The 17,585-nt window shown below is 27.2% G+C and overlaps 2 protein-coding genes across 2 annotated transcripts; both read left to right on the top strand.

Annotated features, from left to right (window-relative positions):
- Positions 1-2,039: 2,039 nt before the first annotated feature.
- Phum_PHUM024690 (class D atypical G-protein coupled receptor GPRfz5, putative) lies at positions 2,040-10,200 on the top strand (the record flags this gene model as incomplete). The annotated part of the gene is made up of 3 exons (XM_002422896.1): positions 2,040-2,120; positions 8,705-9,607; positions 9,697-10,200. 3 exons carry the CDS (start codon positions 2,040-2,042, stop codon positions 10,198-10,200), a joined length of 1,488 nt encoding a protein of 495 aa, XP_002422941.1.
- Positions 10,201-11,929: 1,729 nt separating this feature from the next.
- Phum_PHUM024700 (uncharacterized protein) lies at positions 11,930-17,414 on the top strand (the record flags this gene model as incomplete). Its single annotated transcript, XM_002422897.1, has 9 exons — positions 11,930-12,017; positions 12,100-12,379; positions 12,460-12,721; positions 12,822-12,983; positions 13,091-13,309; positions 13,414-14,671; positions 14,754-14,938; positions 15,031-15,349; positions 16,615-17,414. 9 exons carry the CDS (start codon positions 11,930-11,932, stop codon positions 17,412-17,414), a joined length of 3,573 nt encoding a protein of 1,190 aa, XP_002422942.1.
- Positions 17,415-17,585: the final 171 nt, after the last annotated feature.

A 17,585-nucleotide genomic window follows, 5' to 3' on the forward strand; every position in this document is an offset into this window, starting at 1 on the left:
AATTAATAATAATAAATAAATAAATACGACCATCGGATTAATTAATCTATTAATAAATAATTTTCTTAATTAAAAAAAATCAATTAATTAATTGAATACGAAAAAAAGTTTTTTTTTTCGGGGCGGCGGGGGGGAAATTAATTAAAATTTTTTTTTTTTTCGTATATACGTAATAAAATAATAATAATAATAAATTTTTTTGTTAGAAAGTGTCATATTTAATTACACGTCCGACAAAATCTCAAACGTATTAATCAAAAATAAAAAAAAAAAAAAACAATTCGAGTTGAATCGTACAAAAAAAAAAAAAAAATTTAACAACAACGAAAAAAATGGGGCGTTATTACATCTGACATTTAAGACGAGTCTTTCAGAAAGAAAAAAAAAAAGAAAAAAGAAAAAAAAGGATTTTTTTTTTAAAAAAAAAAAGAAAATAAAACCTGAAAGCGCAGAAATAATCGTGAATTGTTCTGAACAAATTCATGGTACATTATTTCTGGTAAGAGAGTTTTTTTACCCAAGACCCGGCGGGGACCCTTTGTTTACAACATGCCGATGGTTTTTACTGCAATGTAACTTTCGTTTTTTTTTTTTTTTTCTTTCTTCTCTACCTCAATTCGATTCTTAGCTTGCCCCCAAACATAATAATAATAAAAACAATCTTTTTTTCATCTTTTTTTAAAAGCAACATTCCGTCATGCGTGACGAAACGAATTCGATGAGGATATGCCGAATTTCAACGCTTCGCGTTTATAATAATATCGTTTTAGGTGGGCTACGCTCCTGAAAAATCTACCCATGTTCCTACACTACCACCATTTGTAAATAATACTACACACATTGTGTTTCCAACGTAAAATTTTTGCAATTTCCCCCACCTCCCCTTCCCCCCACCCGCCGCATAGAATTATAATTACACTCTTTAAAAAAATTGATTCTATTTCTCCCTCCCTCCCTCTCCCCTCATTCGTTTACAATAACTATAACTCTTCATAATAATAATTAAAATTTAAAATTAATTTTTCTATCCATTTATGTTCGAAATTAATTTCCTTAGTTTTACTTATAATAATAATAATAATAATAATAATAATAATAATAATAATAATAATAATAATAATAATAATAATAATAATAACGCGGTTATTTTATTACCATTGCAATTAATTTAATCCTAAATATAATCCTATTCTTATACCATTATTATTATTATTAATTTAATACGTGGATTAACATTTATGCTTTTTAATACTTTAATGTTTGGTAATCGTAAGTAATCGGAAATGTTTACGTTTTTAAAAAAAAAGTGTTCGAAAGAAAATCCCCGTGTGGAAAAATGTTTTACAAAATAATAATAATAATAATAATAATGATCATACGGTAAAACACAATGAAGTTTAAGGCACAATTTGTAATTGTGTTTTACAAAAAAAAAACCTCCTACCTAAGTACTCGCCCATTTTATATATAATATATATACAAAGTACGAAAAAAAAAAAAACATTTCCATTTTTAGTTTAAGGTAAAAGAAAACATTTACAAAAAAAAAAATCACCGGAAATTTAAGATGAGTATAAAAATATATACCCGAGGAGTAATAAAATATAGTTTTTTTACGATACCCTACCCGTCCCCCTTAAATTTTTACTTGAACTCGAATTCAATGTTTTTCATATGGTAAAAAAAAATCAATTAAGAATTATTTAAGCGCGGTTTGTGTGAAAGTTTTGTGGCGGCCGCGAAGATCAACATCTAACCAGCAGATGCTGTTACTTAACAGTTTCTTTTAGAGCGAAGGATACACGATGGTCGTAGTTATTTTTATATGAGTTAACTAAACTAAAATTTTTTTGTTTTTTTTTTTGTTTTTTTTTTTGTTTTCCGATACATTTTTAAAAACGATGTGATTTGTTTTTTAGCAATTGTTTATAAATAAATATAAAATAATTAAAATGAAATTTTTTCCGTTTTGTTTGTTTTTAAATGTGTTATGGTTTTCTCACGGATGGCACAATCGATGCGAACGGATAACTGTCCCAATGTGTCAAAATTTAGGTTATAATTTAACAACATTGCCTAATTTTATGGATCATAAGGATCAATCGCAAGCGGAAAGAGCGGTAAGCCATTTTTTTTCGACATTTAAATTGTTTAAGAAAAATAATTAAATAAAACTCACCAGTGGAGGTTAATTTTCATGAAATTTCATCCAATGCTGCGTTCAAATACTCATGTTCCTTTTTTTTTTTTTTTTTTATTCCATCCGGTATTAAAAATCACTTTAAATGTAATCTAAAACAACAAAATATTAAAAAATCATTAAATTTGTGTTTCTTTTGTTTCCCCTTAGATTTGTTTCGTACGCCAAATGATTTTGTACTTTTTTTAAAATTAATAATTACAATCGTATAAAATAAATCAAATCAAAAAGAATGATTTTGCTACTGAAATTTTTTTTTTTGCATTTAACATTTCGTATTCGAATTTACACAACGTCATTTTACAAAATATTTTGTTGTTTTGTTTGTGTTCTTTACCGGTATCAAAATGTACCATTTTAAGAAGACTCTACATTAACAATGGAATCTTAGGAACGAGTGGTAAATTTCTAGTTTGAAAACGAATGATTAGCACCGAAATAAGAACAATAACACAAGTTAATCAAAATTACAATAAGTTGGAATCGTTCGTAAATGAAAATAAGAAGGAATTAAAACACGATGGTAACGAAGGACTTAAACATATTTTTTGAAATCGTACGCAAAAAAAGCAATAATAATAATAATACTCTTAAGTTCATTAATTAAAACTTAACGTGTGTCATGTGTGCACAATCACAAAGTAATACCCATTTTTTTTTTTTTTCTTTTACATCCTTTTTATTTTTATTTTTAAAAAAATTAATCCTTTAAAATCACACCACGATTGTAATTATTGTAAAAAAAAGGTGTGTTGTTTCGGTTACGTTAAATTTTTCCAAAAGAGGAGACGGGTAGGGGATTCATCGTTTACCTGGTGAAAGGTAATATTATCATTGTGATAAGTGGAATGATCCATTCGTATAAGTCATCATCATTATTATTATTATTATTATTATTAGTTGGTTACGAATTTAAAAAAATCTATATCACACTTTAGAAAAAATAAAATCATAAATTTTTTTAACCTCAGGGCAATTTATTCAAAACCGTGATCGTGTTTTATAATTCTCGCGTGATATTATTAAACATCACTTTCTTTAGAAACAAAAAAAAAAAAAAACAACTTTTTTTTTTTCCTATATCTATTTTTTTAAAATGAGATTCAATAATAATAATAATAATAACGAGAGATTTTTAATGTTTAAAAACAAAACAAAACAATATTTTGTGGTATCGACGTGTACCAACATACGAAAAAAAAAAAAAAAAAAATCCGATTTGACAATTAATAGATAAAAACAATTTTATTATTTTGTTTTGTTTACCTCCCCCCCCCCACTCCCCCACCCTCCTCCCCGTCACTTCGAGAGTAATTTTATGGTTAAAAAAAATTATTATTATTATTATTATTATTTTTTGGTTAAAAAAGTCATTTAAAAAATGTCAGTCAGGTGTAATAATTATAAATAATAAAAAAAAAAAAAAAAAAAAATTTCAACATGGGCGTGCATAAATATATAACTTATAAAATCGATTTTAAAAAAAAATTATTTAATGTTTAAATGGACCTAACACGCACACGCACGCACGCACGCACTTAAATATAAAATTGATGGATTACCCGGTTTAAATTTATTTTATTTTTATTAAAGCTTTTACGGTCAAAAACAACAAGTAACGCATTAAATTAAAATTTTGAAAAGGAAGAAAGAAAAAAAAAAAAAAATTTTTTTTTCGAAAGCAATTAATTTATATCGGTAATAAATTTTAGTAGTACCCGATACACACGCACACACACACACACACACACGCACAAACGCCATTTTTTAACAAATTTTTAATTTCGTATCGTTCCAAAAAAAAAAAAATTAAATAAATTTTAATTGCAAAAAATGAAATGCATTTTCTTTTATTATTGTTTTTATTTTTTTTTGTAGTCTTTGAGTATTCATTTGAGCCTTAAAAAAAAAAAAAAAAAATTTTTCATGGCAGTTTTTTTTTTACGAGCCAGTCAGTTGAAACATCTGTACCTGTTCTACCTAATATACCTTTAATTTTAATAAATTAGAGTTGTCTGGTCGTAATTACAGGTTTTCTCTTTTGATTTTCAAACTCTCGGGGTTTTTTTTTTTTTTTTTTTACTAACTTTTTGATCCTCGTATTTTTTCCTTCCTTTTTTTTTTTTTTTAGTTCTTTTGATTGAAATTGCGGGAATGATTGTAAAGGATTTTTTTTTTTAATAATAAAACCGACTCGGTGTCAAAAAAAACCTTAGGCTTTAATATTGTACGCTTATATTTAACCTTTGTATTAAAAAAAAAAAAAAAAAAAAAAACGAAAATTGCTCATGTGAATTCATTTAATGTCAGCCGCAAGCCTTTTATTATTTTAATAGTTTTAAAAAAAAATTTTTAACACTTTTTTTTTTTTAAGGTATCGTTTTATAGAATTTTGTATGAAAAAAAAAAAATTTCTGCAATTAATTACGTGTGGCCTAATAAAAAATTATCATTACCATGATATTCCCCCCTGTCCCCCCCCAAAAAACACAAAGATGGAAAAGTCGTAATTAATTTTACTTTTTTATTACCGTAGTATTAAAATGTAAAAAAAAATATCAAATATTACCTACAATAAAATTTTGTGCGTGTGCGTTTAGTTTATGGTTATTTATAGAAAAAAGTGTTTTTTTTTTTTTTTTTATTACGACTAATTTAAATTTTATTATTTAAATCCCCCCCCCCCCCAAAAAAAAAATTCGAATCCACGACGACGAGGAGGTAAATTTTTAATACAAAGAATACCGTCATTAAAAAAAAAAAAAAGTAAGAATAATGTTTGAGTGCGTGTTAGAACAGGTAAAAAAAATTTAATATACAATAAAAAGATAGTAGGGATAATTTTTTTTTTTTTTTTTTTAACGCCTTTTTCTTTATTATAGTCAAATTGTAATTGAAAGGATGACCTTTTTGCCAAAGTTACCGCTTTTAATCTCAATAAAAAAAAAAAAAAAAAAAACATTAACACACACTCTCGTGATAAATTTAAAAAACGTTATGTCGAAATAAAACGAAGAAGAATTTATTTAATTAAATAAATTTAAAAAAAAAAAAAAAAATTCGTTATTCTACTTTTTCTGATACTCATCAAATGTCTTAAATTTTTTAAATCTCATACTCGTTAAATTTCTCGATGTCTTTTAAATTCGATAAAAATTATCGAATCGATCGATACATTCGATTGTGAATTACAAAAGAACGAAATAATAATAATAATAATAAATCTATTGATTTGTTTTTTTTTTTTTTTTTTCGAAAAGAATATATTGAAAATATTGCAAATGGAAGAATCGAGTTTTTTCGATTTGCGTTTTAATATCGTCAAATAAATTTTTTATGCGTGATGGAATTTGTTTCAAAACTTTTCCGTGAGATTTTTAATTTTGTTTTTAAAAATTTTCGTAAAAAAAAAAAAAAAAAAAACGAATTTTCTAAGAAAAAAGATTTAACACGTCACGTCACATTACAAAAAGGTCAATTGGGGGGGGGGGGGACTTTTTTCTCTACATTTTGTCATCGTTAAACACGGTTTTGTTGATTGTTTTTGGTTTTTGGTTTTAGGTATTCATTTGTAACGATTTCAAAATGTCGTTTATGTTTTTGATTATAATTATACACGCCGATCGTTATATATAAAATTACTCTCCGAAGTACTCATTTTCGATTAAAAAAAAAAAAAAAAAAAATGGATAAACTCACCAAAGTTTTGTTATTTAACAGCCTCCTTAACGTATTTTTCCACATTACATTCTCTTAGTGTAGAAACGTAACTGAAAAAAAATAAAAAGAAAAATTTTAGTTTAAAAAATCAAAACGCAAAAAACCGCGAAAATTTTTACTCACACAGCTTATTATTAAGTGAATAAAAACTTCTTAGTAACATTTCAAAATAATAATAATAATAATAATAATAGTAGTAAGAAAAAAAATTTAATTAAAAACTAAAAAAAAAAAAAAAAAAGTTATTTAAAAGTAGAAAAGATTATTAAAAAAAAAAAATTCGTCATTCGTTTCCTATTAAATTTTGTGGCTAAGAACTCATTTGTGTTTTCTATTAAAAAAAAAAAAAAAAACAATTTTTAAAAATAATAATAATAATAATAAAACAATCTAATTTTCTTTTTTCCACTGATTTTTCTAGAACGTTTTCGTCACAATATTTTCTATAGTAAAAATAAAAATGAATGAACAGTAATTTATTTTTAAAAATTAAAAATCTAACTTTTCTTTTCGGTTAAAACTTTTTTTTTTTTGTTTTTCATTCACAAACAATAACATAATACGATGATGATGATGATGATGATTGTAAATATTAGTATTTAATTTTTGTTTATTTGTGGTTAAAATTTTTTCTTTTATGTTCCCCCCCCCTCTCTCTCTCTCTCTCTCTCTCTCTCTGTTTAAGTCGAAAACCGCCTTCGTTTATACAAACACAAACATAAAAATTAATGTTAAATCGGTAGCATTTATGTTTGTTTGTTTGTTTGTCTTATGTAAATAACCGGAAATGATTATTTATCGGGGGGGGGGGGAAATATTAAGCTACGTACGAATGAGTTAAAATAATAATAATAATTAGGCATGCCACATTCAATAAAAGAAAATTTAAAGAAGATTTTGAAGAACCTAAAAGAAGATGAAACCATCCAGGAAATCGCACTATGTGGGGACGGCTCACATTCTTCGGGATACTATATAAATAGCACCACCGAAATTAGTGCAGTTATCCCTAAGGAATCGTCGGGTAGAAACCTGGAATAAATGCTTAAAAATCACGGACAAATAAGAGCCTTGTCGTGTTTAAGAGTGACCATAATAATAATAATAAATTAATAACTGATTATTTCTAGATGTTTTTTGCTAAGAGTACCCACGAACTCCAAAATCTCTAACCTTTAAAATCCACCGATAAAAATCTTTACACAAAGTTTTCTCTCCGCGTTAAAATAGACAATAACGATGATGATGATGATGATGATGATGATGATAATAATAATAATAATTAAATAAAAACTCACTTAATCATTTCAATAGTGATGTCCGATGAAGGCTTGGCAAAAAGAAAACCAAACGGAGGAAGAAATAAATTAAACATTTTTATTATTATTATTATTATTATTATTATTATTATTATTATTATTATTTTTTTTTTACGATATATATTAAATTAACGAAACGTTCGAAATTAGTTTTTTTGTTCGTTAAAAAATTTTTTTTTTGGCGCCACATTTACTTCATTTCTTATAATTTCAAACCTAAGTATTTTATTAACGTATTTATTTATTTAATATTTGTTCAGAAAAAAAGGAAAATGACTATTGATTTATTAATTTAAAATTTTTTTTTTTTTAAAAAAAAAAAAAAAGGTTATGTAATTATTTGAATTAGTTACGTTTGAAATTATTTTTTTTTTTTTTTTATGTAAGGAAACCGAATACGAACAAAATGGGGGAATTTTATGGTTCTAAGAAACGTAACAATAAATTTTATTAGGCGTAACCGCATGGAGATTTTTTTTTTTTTTTTAATTTATTTTGTTTTATTACTTACGTTTGTGAGAGAAAAAGATACCGGTATTATTATTATTATTATTATTATTATTATTATTATTATTATTATTATTATTTTGGTCATGTAATTTGTTGTTATACTTAATTTAACAAATGAGTGATATTAGTTTAAAAATTTTGCAGTTTAGTTTTTACTATAAAGTATTTTTTTTTTTTTTTTAATTAATCGAAAAAGGTTTTGTTGTACTCACATTAAAAAGGTTTTGTGCCTGTTGAAACATGTTCTTCACGATTTTTTTTTTTTTGTTTGAATCACGAAATGACTCTTAAACTGATTTGTGGTGGCAGACATCATAAAAACTTTTTTTTTTTTTTTTCTTCTTTTTTCCGACTAATAAACCTTCCGTTTCCCACATTTAGTTAAAAAGAAATCTAAAAAAAAAAAAAAAACATTTTATTATTATTATTATTTATTTTTAAATCGTGATATTTTTTTTTTTTTTTTAACTATAAACCTGTTTTTTTTTTTTTTCTGAAATGTAGTTTAAATGAAAAGCTTTGCGTATTTAAAAAAAAAAAAAAAAAAAAAAAGAAAAAACTTGACTATTATCTCTAAATTTAGTCCGAAATTTATGTACCTTGTCCGTTTAAGTTTATCTTTGCGGTATATTTTTTAATATTTTTATGTATGAGTTTTTTACAGGAAATGGTTTTATGAAAGATTTTTTTGTTGTTGTATTCATGCCGCTGATAAAATATAAATTATATGGCCGGTTGTTTTTTTTTATTACTCACAAAAAAAAAAAAAAAGTCACATGTATTTTTTTTTAAAAACTCATTAATAAAAAATGTGTGGCAAGTTTAATTTAAAAAAAAAAAAAAGAAAAACCGCCAAGCATCAATCTTACATAAAGTTTCGATTTGTTATTTTATGTAGTATCTTTAAAAAAAATGAATGAGAATGATTTAATTATTGTCAAATTTTTGATTTCAGTTGGGTACGTTTATGCCACTGGTTCACTACAACTGTTCCAAGCATTTGAGACAGTTTCTTTGTGCTGTTTTAACGCCGATGTGTTCTGAACAAATTAAAGGTGCAATACCACCGTGCAGAGGATTTTGTGAAAGAATACAAGGAGATTGTCAACCAGTTATAGATCAGTTTGAATTTCCATGGCCTTCACTGTTGAACTGTTCGAGATTTCCTGTATATAACGGATATTGCATCTCGGGAAATCAAAGCACTGAAAATAGTAAAGCTTTGTCTGTTCCAACGTGGCTTGATAATAACGTACGAAGAGATTCGGTTATGATGCAATGTCCACCAAATTTTGTTCAAACTATGGAATTTTCTTCAGTAACGTGCAGTCCGAATTGCGGAAAGGATGCATATTACAGAAAAGAAGATAAACTTTTTGCAGAAAAATGGATGGTTGGTTGGGCGTGGCTGTGTTTCTTATCAACTTCTTTCACTCTGCTAACGTTTTGGGTAGAGCCATCCAGATTTCGATATCCGGAACGTCCAGTAATATTTTTGGCGTTGTGCTATTGTTTAATCGGTGTAACATATATACTCAGAGGTGCTCTCGGACCAAGTACTTTTAGCTGTGTTCATGTGGAAAATGGAGAATCCTACATAGCTGTCGATGGCATGCAAAGTATGCCGTGTACTTTAGCATTTTTATCACTCTACTATTTTGCACTTGCATCCAGCATTTGGTGGGTTATTTTAGCACTTTCCTGGTTTTTGTCAGCAGCCAATAAATGGTCTAGTGAAGCTTTACATGGTTTAGCTTCATACTTTCACGTGGCTGCTTGGACAGGTCCAGCTGTCCTTGGAATTGTTGCTTTAGCTCTGCGAAGAATAGCCGGAGATGAATTAACTGGTCTTTGCCAGGTAGGTTTTACTTATGCAATTAAATAAATTTTTGTATTTAAGTTCAAATTAAATTGTTCATATTACTGCAAAAAAAAATTTCTTTTTAGGTATCTGATAGTGATGTATTAGCATTTCTGGTAGTGCCACAAGCTGTATTGCTTTCAGCCGGTTGCGTTTTAGCAACCATTGCTGCTGCTGCTTTAATTCGAGTAAGAAGAACCATGCAATCGGCAGGTCGTTGCACGGGCAAACTTGAAAGACTTATGACAAGATTAGGTGTATTTGCCATACTTTATGTTCTGCCAGCCATTGGATATTTAGCATGTTTAATATATGAAGCCTGGCACAGACCTAGATGGCGGTCTTTAGCACTCTTAGCGGCATTAGATTGTAGAATAGATCCAAGTTGTGAACCAGGGCCTTCATACAGGACAGCCGGAGTCGAAATGGCTCTCTTACGCTTATTCTTATCGTTGGTAGTAGGCGTCACTTCTGGAATGTGGGTTTGGTCAGGAAAAACATGTCGAGCATGGAGCAGACTTTTTGTGTCACCAAAAAAAGTACCACCGCGAATAGTAGGACATAGTATGCATCACATATCACGAGTTTAAAAAATTACTATTAAAAAAAAACAAATAAAGCAAAAAAGACTGTACGTAGTAAAGTATTAATTAAAATATTAATATTGTTGTAATTTTATTTTTAAACATCAGCTCTAAAAAAAAAATTAGTAAATTATTGTATTTGTAATGTATAAAATGTAAAAAAAAGACTACCGCCATGTTATGCAATCAAACATTTTTACATAAAATTTTGATTATATTATGAAAAGTAAAATTATCCATTAATTGTAGGTTAAGACACTTTTTTAGTAACCAAAAGCTCTCTTTAATTCTCTCTTTAATTTAATTTAATTAATTATTTCTTATATACAATTATGTGCACAGTATTTAAATTATAAGGCAAATAAAATTACATAAAGGTTTCAGTAACATACAATAAAAATCTAAAAAATATATTTCTACTAGCTGAAACATTTTTAAGTTTTTTCAATATTAACTCTTCTTTAAAAAAATACTTACTTCATAATATATCTAAAACTATTCATATTAAATATTAAAAGTATAGCTTTTAAATTAGAAGTATGAAGGACCAAGTTATTAAAAAATTTTTATAATTTATAAAATTGCATGTCATCCTCAGCATGATATAAAAATGCAAACACAATAAAAGAAGAACTGAAAATGATTGTGGTTAAAACATATTCAAATTCATGCAAATCATGTTCGATCAAAGATGTTGAAAAATGAATGATATATGAAGTTTGCTTTTATTAGATTTTTGCAAAGCCCTCTAAACATTTTAAGAGACAAAAAGCTATTTTATTATAACTATTATTAAAAATTGTTATTTTTATTCTGTCTGAAAATGTATAATATTGTTCAATATTAACTTACTGTAATTCAATGTCTAAATCATGTTAAAAGTTGTATTATGTTTTAAATTAATGAATTGTATCAAAAATCTTGATTTTCATATTTGCATGACATTGGCAGTTATATAGTAAAGTATATATTGAAATAATGACTGTATAATTTATTGTTAAATAACTTTTGTATATAAATTGTTAAATAAAAATTATTATTCTGACATTGATTTTGACTCTTAATAATTCCTATATAATTCCCTAATAATTCCTATATATTATATTATATTATATTATTATAGTATATAATAATAATATAGTATATAGTTTAATAATAGTATATTCCTTTAAAATGTTTATAAATTACAAGTTTACAAAGATTTTAAGTATCAGTAAAATTTCATTTTACATTACCATTTTTTTTTCTAGAAGGTTCGAACGGCTTGTCAAAAACCATTTGTTCATATAATTCAGAAATAATAAATATTTCTGTAGTTTTTACATTAAAATATTAATAAACTACTTCTATTTTACATTTATTATCAAAAGATTACATTTTTAAAACCGAAAAAGCAAAAACTTTAATTTTATTTTAATTGAAACGAATCAGCAAGTTGAAATTCACAAAGAATGTTCTATACTGTTCTATAACGTTATGGCGGTAATTTTAAACGTGGCATTAGATTAATTAGGAGGGCTTTTTACTAAATTTACGTCATAATAACTGTGCCTTATTACTCATCTGAGAAGTCATTGGTTTTAAATTCAAAATGGTGTGACTGTTTTACCATGAGGTTGTCTTTATGTATTAATAAATTTTTTTCTTTTTAAAGCTACTTAAGCACAAGATTTTTCAAAAAATGTGAATTTAATTTTTTATTTCATTGAATTATTTTACTTGAGTTTAGTGCAGAATGGGCAGGAAAAAAAGACAAGCAGACCATTCGATAGAAAATGAGGATTCGTCTGACTCAATTGAAGAAAATCAAAAAAAAACGATAGGTGCTTAAATTAGTACTTATATGAAAAGTTAATATTTTATGATTTTATTAAGTTTATGTAATATCATGTATATTTATTGTAGCTGTTAATTGTCCACATGCTAAAAACGCCATTCATTTACCTGGTGTTAAAAAAGCATTAAAACCTGATGGTTTTCCATTAACATGCAACGGTTGTGCAAAAGGTAAAACTAACAGTAATAGTACCTCAGAAGTAGAAAATGAAAACTGGGCTTTGCTTATGTGTTTAAAATGTGGTCACTGCGGGTGTGGTAGTGGAAGCAAGCACGCTGAACAGCATTCAATAAATCGAAAATCAGATGTTCACGATCTTGCTCTTAACTTAACAATATGGACAGTATGGTGAGTCTTTACTTTATTCTTATTCAATGAAAATTACCTAAATATTTTGACAAATAAATTTTCAACTGTTTTTAATTTAGGTGTTATAAATGTGATGTAGAAATACCTTCAAATGCTTCTAAAAAGCTATTAGAATGTTATGAATTTGTTAAAAAAATTTTAGCATCTAATTCTATGGATAGTAGAACACCTCCAGTCGAAAGATTTGTCGAAGAAAAACCTTCTGTAAATTTTTCATTATCTAGGCCTGTTAAAGGTTCAGATTCTGCGGTTTATCCGCCAGGATTTGAATCTTATGTTCCTCAACATAATAGTTTTTTAGATTCTTTACCAAAAGCTAGGGTGAGTCATTTAAACAAATAAAATACAATTAACACATGATAATTTGATTAATTACATTTTTATGTTAGTTAGTTATGACATTGTTTTTTTTTTTTTTCAGGGACTATGCAATTTAGGAAACACATGTTTTTTTAATGCAGTTCTACAATGTTTGTCTCAAACACCATTTTTACTTTCAATTTTGGAAGAAATGAAAGAAGAAGGTGAAAAATTTAAATTGCCTGGAGGGGAGATAAATTTCGGGGAAGAAAAGGAAACTTTGGTTTGTAAAACATGTCAAGGGATTACGATTTCAGTGATATTTTGCTTAAATGTAACAATACTAAATTTAATTTTTTTTTTTTTTTTTTTTTTTTTCATTTTATTTAGGAACCACTGGAGGGAGTTTTAAAAGGATGGGGACAAGTTACACAAATATTGGCTGATACTCTTTTCGAAATCCAGTCTGGTAAAAGTGAAGTTTTTCAACCTCGAAAGCTTTTATGTCAATTACATTTAAAATGTCCTCAGTTTGTCGGTTTTGGACAACATGATTCTCATGAATTACTTAGACAATTACTCGAAATTGTTAGAACTGAAGATTTACAGGTCAGTTTTAAAATTATCCAGCCTCTCCTAATCGTTTTCTGCGATATTGTATGTTGATAATTTTAATCAATTTTAATGAAATTGAAAAATTTATTTGTCTACAGCGTTACAAGCATGCCATTCTTGAAACTTTGAATTTAGACAAAAAAAGTGAAAGAGACAATATAACGGATGAACTAAGAAGAAAAGTCAAAGCATATGGAAAACAGGCAAACGAATTGTTACTTAGGCCTGAGCAAGTTTTTCGAGGGTTTTTAGTTAGCACATTAGAATGTCAAGAATGTCATAATAGATCAGATCACGTTGAAAGTTTTCTTGATTTAAGTTTACCCGTTATGGCGGATAAACCGGTACACATCAGATCGAAATCTTATGATGATGGAGGCGATATAAATTCACCCCCTTCGAAACATCAGCTTAAAATGAAACGAAAGGCAGCTGCCAAAAATCGAAAATTAAGGCATAAAAACGTACCTTCGAATGCGGCAGGAGATGCAAATGTTGAAGAAAACAATTCTAGAAATTCTAGTGATTCAGACAATCAGGATCAGAGTGATGCCGATGTTGAAGATAACGTAGAACCGGAAATTAGTCAAAATCAAGATGTTATCGAATCCGGATATAGCTCGGAAAAACCATTTAACGGAGATTCAGCGTGCGGTAGTCCTTCGTCGGAGACAAATATACATTTTAATCGTGATTCTGCTCTAGCTAGTCCTGTTATAAATAAGAATAACGTTTCTAATAATGCATCAAATCAAATTTTGGATTTAACCATGCCAAGTAATTCATTATCCAAAGAAAATTTGATCTCTTCTCCGGGAAATCACTTATCAATAACTTGTCAACCCTCCTCCGTAACATCATCATCAGAAGCTCATTTAGATAATCGTTTAAGTTCCAACGGCCAGGATTTGGATTCTGAAATTAAATTGAACAAAACGAGTTCAGGTGTAGAACAGGAAGAATTAAATCTCCCGTCTGTTAGTAATGTAAATTCCACAACGGAAAAAATTCAGTGTAAAAGTAACGATGTTGAGGATATTAACAGGACTGATAATAACAGTGAAAGCGATAAAATGACAAGACTGGAAAACGGAATTGGTAAATTGTTATTCGAACCCATCAATAAAGAAGAAAATAATAATAATAGTAATGCAAGCTTGTACGACAAAGTTGACGAGGATGAAGACGGTGACGATTATGGTGGATCTGCCGACGGTACGTTAGGTCAAAGAGTATGCGGAGAAAATTCGGGGGAATGTACGATTCATTCGTGTTTGAATCAGTTCACGGCTAGAGAATTAATGACTGGGAATAATAAAGTTGGATGCGAGGCATGCACAAAACGAGTGAATCACGGTAGGTGGTACTTGGATGTACCCACTACTGACCAATAATTGAAATTTCTTACTTTCACTTCATTTTATCATTATTACGACAGGTAAAGAAGGTAAAACTGTACTCACCAACACGTCCAAACAGCTATTGGTATGCAGTCCTCCGGCAGTACTCATCCTTCATTTAAAAAGATTTCAAGTTTTACGATGCACTTTCAAAAAGAAATGTCGCGAAGTGAAATTTCCCATGATTTTAGATCTTGCTCCATATTGCTCTACAAAATGCAAAGTAAATTTTTGGATTTTAATATAAAATTTTGTTTTTTACAGTTTTTTTTTTTTCTTGGTATAACAAAAAAAGCAAATTTTTTTGTATTTCAGAACGGATCAACGATAAAAAAAAATCAAAATGAAATATTATACTCACTCTACGGGGTTGTCGAACACATGGGTACTTTTCACAGGGGTCACTACGTCGCTTACATAAAAATTCGGCCCCCCATGAAACCGGACGATCCTCGTTGGTCTTTTCTACCCAAAGGTGCTCACGGTAACTTGGCTGCTCAAATTAAAAATAACTACCTGGATCACTCTCATCAAAATGGCGCCGTGGGCGGGAAATTATCTCCTCCTCCTGGGAAATGGTATTACGTGAGCGATTCTTGCACTTCGGAAGTCGACGAAGAAAACGTTTTAAGCAGTAAAGCCTACTTGTTATTTTACGAAAGGATTTTGTAACGATGACGTACTATAATTTATTGTTGGGTTTATTATTATTATATATATATATATATATATATATATTTTTTTTTTTTACTACGGAAATAAATCGAAATAATTAAAAAATAGATGTCAATAACTTATGTAATAAGAATAATAATTGTTTTTTTCTATTTACATTTGGAAGAAAAACCGTTTTTGACCGTTAATTTTTTTTTTTTTTTTTTTGTGATAATTTTATGGGAAGTAAAATAATATTTGAAATGTTTAGCAAATGAATTGGTAGCACTGCTCGCTAAACAACGAAAATTTAGAAAAATTAATTTTTATACATTTTTTAATTATAATAAATATTTTATTTATTTATTATTACAGTATATAATGAAAATTGAATTCGATATTAAATTATATATTATTGATACTCGATTCAATATAATAAAATATGACGAAACGTTTTAAAATGAATTATTGGGGGGAAAAAAAAAATGAAATGATGATGATGATGATGATGTTTTTTTTTTTTTAATAATAATAAATTTTAATAAGTTATTATTTTTTAGTATAATTTTACAATTGATTTTTTTTTTATTATTTAATTCTTATTTTTGTATTCTTCTTGTTTTTTTGAAGAAGTAATTAAAAATTGAGAAAATTCTTTATTACAAGTTTTTTTTTTTTTTTGTACTAGGGAAATTTTTTTAAAATTAAAATTATTAATTTTTATATATATGTTATTTGTTTTTAATTTTTTTCTTTGCACGAAAAAAAAATTTGAATAAAATATAATAATGACGAATAAATAATGTTTTTTAAGCGATCGAATTGTTTTTTTTTTTATTTAAACGAATAATAATTCGTTGGCCATTTTTTTTCCAAACTTATTAATTATGGCGAGTCACGCGCGCGTGATGTTTCCGCCATATTCATTTTCTACTGCCACGTTAAAAAACCGGTAGTTATTAGCCTCTCGTGAATATGAATTGCATTTTTTTGTGAGTGATAATATTTGTTTAAATTAATTATTGAAACATTTAAAATTGTGCTTGTGAACAAAGTGTTGCTAAATAAAAGCCGTTAATTTTATATAGTTTCTAATAAATAGAAAACTTTAAATAGGTATACATGACGAAGGCACTTGGCACTTGAAATTTTTTTTTTTTTTTTTTTAATCATAATTTGATTTTTTATTAATAATTATATAATTATTATTTTAGAACCGATTTAAAAAAAAAAAAAAAATGGGAGACGGTTTAATTGATTATGCAGAAGAAGCCACAGCAGGATCCGAATTCAATAGTAATAATTTTCAAGATGATTCCGAATTTCCTCAAAGTTTGGTAACTGAAAAAATAATTTTTTGCATTGATATTTTACTTATGTCAAAAAGTGACAATTCCATTTTAAACATATTCAATTTGTTAAAATCATATTTTGTATTAAAAAAAAAAATATGCGTCAAATCCCCGGAATTCGAATGTCTTCTCATAACGGGAAATGCATCCATTATTCATTTCAATATTAACAGTATAAAAGACATACAAACAGCTTTGAAATTTGTCGAAAATATCGAATATGATGATGAAATCAAACCATTGGAAATAGATAAAGTTTTTAATAACATAGCTTCATTAGCAGAACTACCTGATCCTGATAATCATAATAAATGTATACCCTTTAATTGGGTCTACCATGTTTTGTGGTTATTCGGTCGTAATTTATTCATTCCCACCATGGAGAATACAAATCCGTATAATTATCTCATGATGAGTTCGTATTTTGCATTAGACATATTATATTTATACGATGACACATTACAAAATAATTGCATTGAAAACATTTCACAATATTTATGCAGTTTAAATGAAAATGGAAAAGGTTATTTTTTAAAAGTTAAATTTAATGATTCTCCTAAAATATTTTCTAATTTTGCACAATTCCTCGGTCATCCTTTGATGAGATCATCACAATCGAAAGCTATTTTTAACATATTGGAATTGGGGCCACCATCCGAAGAACATGAAATCCATGAAATTAATCAGAAATAAATATATAATAAATGCTCAGATTTTATCCCCAAACAACCACAAACTTACCTTCATTCTTTTTTATTTTACTCGAAAATAATATTTTTATATAATTTTATCTTTTCTAAGTTAAATGAGTACAATGTAAATAAAATATCATTACTTATTGTTATACTGTTGTCGAACAAACAA

Source organism: Pediculus humanus, genomic scaffold, assembly GCF_000006295.1.
Source record: "Pediculus humanus corporis 1103172107379 genomic scaffold, whole genome shotgun sequence".
NCBI classification, from domain to species: Eukaryota; Metazoa; Arthropoda; class Insecta; order Psocodea; family Pediculidae; genus Pediculus; species Pediculus humanus.